At 35.4% G+C, this 7181-nt stretch overlaps 1 protein-coding gene and 1 non-coding gene across 3 annotated transcripts in view; both read left to right on the top strand.

The window, feature by feature from the left end:
* Positions 1–1048, top strand: part of LOC107612441 (protein EPIDERMAL PATTERNING FACTOR 1) — a 2455-nt gene extending 1407 nt beyond the window's left edge. Inside the window, exon 2 of one of the 2 annotated variants that reach the window (XM_021110252.1) lies at positions 404–1048. In XM_021110252.1, the coding sequence (XP_020965911.1) occupies positions 404–663 (260 nt within the window). In that variant the 3' untranslated portion in view covers positions 664–1048. The remainder of the gene's footprint in view (positions 1–403) is intronic. The other variant, XM_016314141.2, reaches the window with a different exon arrangement.
* On the top strand, positions 977–1048 carry TRNAG-UCC. Its single transcript has one exon. It is a non-coding gene; the product is annotated as a tRNA-Gly (tRNA).

Raw genomic sequence — 7181 nt, 5'->3', positions numbered from 1 at the left:
TCCATAAGATTTAACCTAACTCAACCCGTTGAAATGGTGGGTTGTGGAAGGTAAAAAGAAGAACTTGATAAAACTTAGAGAAGGGAGAGTGTGTATGTTATTCACAGCTCAATCACCATTCATGAGGAAAATGAGAGTGCAAAAACTGAACTGACAAAGTGAGTCCATGTTGCTATAAATAGTTGCTAACTAACTTTCTCTCTTAGGCAAGCTAACTAATTCACTAATGAGTAGTTCTCTAACTAACACTGTACACTGAAGTGTTAAGTCATGTAACACAACCCCTATCTATATCTAGTTAGTTGTTTAAAAGTGATGCATGAACCTTAATGAAAAAGTCTTGGCCATTTGTGAATTATTATGAAATATTTAATTTGGACATAGAATTGATTTTGTTGTAAAGCAGGTGGCGATGAGCATCCAGTTGCTGTAGTGGCAAACACAAAAGATGGAAGCAATGTGGGGAAAGAGAGGTTGTTTAGGGGACCGGACACTCTACAAGTGGCCGGTTCAAGGTTGCCGGATTGCTCGCGAGCCTGTGGATCTTGCTCTCCATGCCGGTTGGTGATGGTGAGCTTTGTTTGTTCATCCCTTCAAGAGGCAGAGACATGCCCTATAGCTTACAAGTGCATGTGCCATAACAAGTCCTACCCTGTCCCTTAATTAATATTATATAATAGAATAGAATTCAACTCATCAATTCCAATTTCATAACCCGTGTAATATATAATAATAGATTTAACTTTTCCTTTCTTTTTATGCTTCTCCATTTCCAAATTACTCTTTTCTCTTCATATGTTGTTGTTAAATATGTTAAACAGAGTGCTTGAGTGCTATATATGACATGGTTTTTTCGTAATGGTGGGGGAAATAATATTTTCCAGTACTACTTGTTAAGAGTTAATGTTTAATGTTTCTAATTGCATTTGTTTATACAATTTATTATATATGATAAAACTTTAAGCAAATAACATCAGCGTTTGTAGTCCAACGGTTAGGATAATTGCCTTCCAAGCAATAGACCCGGGTTCGACTCCCGGCAAACGCAGTTGTTATTTTAACCAGCCATGCTCTCTCAGTCCTTCCTCTTTGCTGGTTGGTGACGCACTTTGTTTTTTTCTTATTGGATAGAAAAGATGGATTAATGGTTCAGTTTAAGCATTGTATCTGGGCCCAACTTTTATAGTCATATAATAAGTCCACAGCGCGTTCAGCAGAATTGTTCCAAAAATATAAAAGTTTGAGACTAGTAATTTTGGTTAATATTTGGCTAATAAATTCAAAACAATGTAGGTATTCCATAAATGTGAGTATAATTTTTTTTTACGGTATTTTTTAGGCCTACCAGCTAAGGACTAATTCGTTATGGATTGGAGTTTTATTACGAGTTGCTCCATGCATAAGGTTGAATATAAATTTCCAATATTTGTTTAAGCGTACTTGCTTAAGCGAACTAGTGAGCTAATTATTACACCAATTCAATTTGATTTAGTATAAATTATTATCTAATAAATGTTAATTTAAAATAATAATACTTATTGATTATGTAACATTATTTATTCCAAAAAGAACCAAGTTATAATTCAAATGGCATAGTCTTCCACATGAATTTTACTCCATGTGGTCTGCTAATAGGGTTCCTAATGTGCTCTGCTAGGATTTTTATAGCGCCCTATTAGGGTTCTCCCTTCTTTCTTTCTTTTCTACCTTATTCTAATCAATCTCATCTAGCATCTATCACTTTTCTTCTTTTCTTCCACCCTAATTCACTCTCATCTAAATCTATTATCTTATCTATATTCTAATTTTATTTAAAGTCTCCCATATTTTTACAATGAGTGCCTAAAGAAAGATCCAACACCCTCATCAACATGATAGTGAAAGTGATAACAATGATGTGATAGTTCTGACTAATAAAAATATTTCTGAAGGTATTCATGCATGCCATAAAAGTCTCACAGGTAGGATATTTGCTAACTGATCTTTTTCCATTGGTACTATAGAAAATGCCTTCTATGCCATATGGAACAAACTTGAAGGTTTTAGAGTTGTTGAAAAGGCCACCAACCAGTTTCAATTCTTCTGTGATCTAGAAACTGATGTTATTCGGATAGAACATTCCTTAATTATTTAAAAACTACATCTGCACGTTCGTAGATGGAATCAATCTGACGAATCTAACTACAATGTGATCTCTACCTTTTTCGTATGGTCTAAATTCTGGGGTCTGTCTAAACAATTTAAAACTCTAGAGGTAGGCCAAAAACTTGGAGGGAGTCTAGGTGCAATCAGTGAAGTTGATCTTTTTGAAATTAAAGGTAGAGAGGCGTGCATCCTGAAGGTTAGAGTGGAATTCAATGAAGTAAAAAAGATTAAGGATTGCCTGAAATTATCTGATCCTGAGCAAAAATTAATGGAGATAGGAATCAAATATGAGAGAATTGGTATTTTCTGTACTTACTGTGCTCATTTGAGACATTATTCAAAAACCTGCCAAATTCTTATTGAGGATACAGCCCAAAACAGATTCAAGGAAGACAGAATCGGATAAAAGGCAGACGACTGGAAAGGAAATGAGAATCTGGTAATGCAAACAAATCTAGTGCAAATAAGACACAATTACAGTCGAGGAAGAAACCTCCACCATCATGGATACTCGAGAGCTTCTCTAGTCTAAGCATGCAGGGGAACCAGAAAAAATTAAAGAAAAAACGAGATTCAAACATGAGGAAGAAAACTGTGGGGGATTTGGACAAAATAGAGAGTGCCACAGCTGATGTCTCTCTCCCTAAGACATTATTTGATATATCCACTCCAATAAACATTTCAAATCAAGTTGCTGCCACCAATACAAAAGTAAAACAAGGAGCATAATTTGAAAATTTTGGCATGTGAGTCTTTCGCAGGAAGTAAACGAAGGAATTGAGGTAAGGAGAATGTTGAAAATATGAAGAAAATCTGTCTTGAGGTGTATTCTAATGATGCTGTGACGGTGGAGGGTGCTAGCCTTCAAATGGCACCCATGGAGCCATGAAGCTTCTAGTTTTGAATTTTCGGGATTTGAGGAGACCTCTGACAATCCACAATTTAAAAGGGATTTGGAGGTTACTTTTCTCTGTGAAACCAAAAATTAACCTCGACAAGTAAAACTAAAGCTTAAATCTTGCGGGTTCAAAGATTTGTTCATTGCAGATCCATCGGGGGTTACCAGTGGCCTTGCTTTGGCATGGAAGTAGAGATGCAATGTTAAGATTATTAGTTATGACAATTTTTACATTGTGGCCTCGATAGTGAAAATGGGCACTAATGTTTTATTATTGGAGTTCATTTGACCTCTCATGATCAAGGAAGGCGGGTACAGGATCCTATTATTCAAGCATTTCAAGGATGGGTGATAATCATGTGTAATTTTAATGTTATTTCTAATTAGAATGAAAAGCTGGGCGGGGAGTGAAGTTAGCAGTTTCTATCAAATCCTTCAATCTGTTTATTGATGGCAGCTCTCTAATGGATATTGGAATGGTAGGCAGACCATTTACATGGTCAAATCGAAAGTCAGGTCCAGATTCAATTCAGGAACGGCTTGACCGTTTGCTGGTTGGTTCTGGGTGGCAGCAACTATTTCCTAATAATATTATTTTTTGGCTCTTTGAATCAAGTTCTGATCATGCTTCTCTTCTCACTGATTTAAGCTCGAGAATAGAGAGAACTAAATGGCCATTCAAATTTCAAGAACGGTGGTGTTCTAATGATGAGGTAAGACATATTGTGAATGAGATATGGAGGGAGAAAATAGAAGGCGGCCCTATGTTTATCTTATTTCAAAAATTAAAAAAGTGTTGACATAATCTTATATTATGGCATCAGTCTAATAGAATGAACTCTAAAGAGAAAATTGATTCTCTTCAATCTCAATTAGAGGAGCTTCGGGCAGCAAGGGGTCCATGGAGGTAATATCATCTCAAATTTGGAAAGAAAACTAGAAAAGACTCTCCATAATGAAGAGTTATATTGAAAGGAGAAGTTTAGGGTCAGATGGCTTCAGGCGGGAGATCAAAATACTAGTTTCTTTCACTAAAAATTTCGTAACTGCACTCGTCGCAATAAAATATGGCACTTGACCGGAAACCATGGCTAATTACTTTCTTCAAACACTGATATAGCAGCAGTGGCTGAATCTTATTTTAAAGATATTTTTTCCTCCTCTTGTCACAATGATCCAAGACCTCTATTCACTGACTTTAAGGCTAAGGTTACAACTTCCATGAACCGAAAGCTTAGACGCTTGATTACTATAGAGAAAGTCAAACGGGCTACTTTTAGTGTTCACCCTCAGAGTGCCCTAAGAGATGATGAGATAACGGCTAAATTCTTTCAACATTATTGGAACATCGTCAGTAGTGATGTGTTTCGGACAGTTAACAGATTATTTACGGGAGGTCATATATTGAAAAATTTTAACCACACACAAATTTGTCTTATCCCAAGTTCCAGATGCTATAGATATATCCCAAGTGAGACAAATTAACCTCTCTTTTGTAGTTTAAAAAATTATTTCTAAAGTCATAGTTCACTGACTTCAAAGAATGGTGCATAAACTTATCAGCCCTTCTCAGAGTGCTTTTATTAAAGGCCGACTGGTCTCTAATAATACCTTAATTACCCATAAATGTATGCGTTACCTCAAGAACAAAAAACACGGTCTAGAACATGAGATGACCCTCAAATTAGATATGAGTAAGACCTATCAAAGAGTAGAGTGAAACTTTTTGTGGTTTATATTAGAGAAAATAGGATTTGATCCTCTTTGGATTATTTGGATTCGTGAACTAGTGATGACTGCTTCTCATTTTGTGATTGTGGAAGGACAACCTTATGATTTTTTCAAACTACAAAGAGGTCTCTGCCAAGGAGATCTTTTTTCTCCATATCTTTTATTATTTTGTACAGAAGGTCTCTCCTTCTTGCTAGATAAAGAAGAACAAAACAATCTCATCGAGGGTATTCAGATTAACAGGCGTTGTCCTAAGGTCAATCATCTTCTATTTGCAGACGATACTATTCTTTTTCGTAAGGCTAATACTACTGTCTATGGAAATATCCTTGATTTATTAACTACGTACGAGTGCTTCAGCGGTCAAAAAGTTAATCTTGGCAAGTCTGCAGTTTTTTTCAGCCATAACACTCCTCTTGACTCTCGCGCTCGTCTGACTGCCTCCTTAAACATTTCACACGTAGGAGCCCAAGATAAATATCTTGGGCTCCCATCTGTTGTTAATAAATCAAAGAGAGCCACTTTTAACATGGTTAAGGAGAAGATACAGAAAAGAATTCAAGGTTGGAAGCGTAACCTATTATCTGGTGGAGGAAGACTAGTTTTATTAAAGGCAATTGAGGAGGCCATCCCGATTTACACTCTCTCCTGCTTTATATTACCGGACAGTCTAATCTCTAATATTCACTCCTTACTGACTCGGTTCTGGTGGGGTCAAAAAGAAAATGAAAGGGGACTGACTTGAATCAACTGGGACACTAGTTTTGACCCGCCCAAGAAGGAAGGGAGGTCTTGGTTTTAAAGACCTTAAGGCTCAAAACCTTGTTCTGTTAGGCAAACAGTATTGGAGAGTAGCGACACATTCTACTTCTCTATTGGCCAGAATTTACAGAGATAAATATTTTAGAAACGAAAATATTCTAAATGTAGAACCTGGAACACTCCTTTCTTGGAGATGGAGAAGTGTTTTGCAAGGTAGAGATGTGGTGGAGAAGGGACTTACCTGGACAATAGGTAACAGTATAAACATTCGTACGTTTGATAACCCATGGCTGTCTCTCCCATATTCATTCACTGTGCCAACAAATGTTCAACAGTCGGCCATTGTTGCTCTCGAAGTAAAAGATCTGATTAATGAAGAAAGAATTTGGAATCAACCGTTAATTACAGAGATCTTTCCAAGTAATATTTCAACTAGAATTCTATCTTTGAAAATTGAAGGTGGAAATGACACACTCCAATAGACACTGAACAAACAAAAAAAGTATGATCTAACATCAGATTATAGAGTGACATATCTATTCTTGCACCCTCTGCTTGAACTCTGTCCAACTCATATGCAGCAACAAGTCTCCTGGATCAACCTTTGGAAGATGAAGCTCCCTCACAAAATCAATCTGTTTATCTGGAAGTACTTCCATAGTTGATTCCCGATTCTAGCTCAAATTCACCAAAGATTTCCTACTACACCGGCATTGTGTCTCTGTTGCCAAGAAGATGACGAAACAATTCCTCACTGTCTTATGCAATGTCCAGCTATAAGAGATGCTTGGTCCAATAGTTCTCTGAGCTTGTGCCTCCCCACCCATCCAATTACTGAATTTTGGTCTTGGTGGAACACCATGTCAGAGCAGCTTCATTCAATAGGTGATGGTGACAATCGGATCTAACAACTGCTTGCTATTTTATGTTGGAACTGTTGAAAAGTTAGGAATCTCTTTGTCTTTGAAAGAACCAACCAGGGACGGATGTATGTGTGGGATTGTGGGGGCAAGCGCCCCACTATAATTTGAAAATTTTTTTAGTAGTATATGATAATAATATTTATTTGTCCCCACTAAATTATTGAATTTGACCCACAATAATTTTTTATTTCATTGTTGGTACCTGATAGTCAATTAAGAATTTCATATTAGATTTCATTAGAATGATAAATTCTCAATTTAAACAAAATTTATGTATTTTTTTTAAATCGACTCAAAAGAGTATTATTTATCTTTTTTTTATATTAGTTTTACTTTTTTTCGTAACAACTACATTAATTGAAAGAACTTTTTCAACTATGAATCTCAATAAGAGTTAGCTTCTAATTGTATGAGAAGTAAATTTCTAAATAAGAAGTAAATTTTTAAATAAGTATTTACAGATTTTTGTTATCTTAGACTAATTTAGTTGGACTTGGTTAACAAAAAAACTTGAATTATAGCATTATTCTATATAAAAAGAGAGATATTTCGATTGTATTGTTAAGAAAAAAATTACTCAATTTTTTAAAACATCAAACCTAAATAATAAAATTCTAAATTATATGTTATTATTTAAATGACTATTTTAGTGTTTTAATTTGTAAATTAGATATTTTAAAGACTAATCATGTTATATGTACATAGAAAATAATGACTTTTAT

Source organism: Arachis ipaensis, chromosome B08 (assembly GCF_000816755.2).
Source record: "Arachis ipaensis cultivar K30076 chromosome B08, Araip1.1, whole genome shotgun sequence".
NCBI classification, from domain to species: domain Eukaryota; kingdom Viridiplantae; phylum Streptophyta; class Magnoliopsida; order Fabales; family Fabaceae; genus Arachis; species Arachis ipaensis.
Note: the sequence above shows the minus strand (reverse complement) of the source record. Positions and strands in the feature narration are given on the sequence as shown.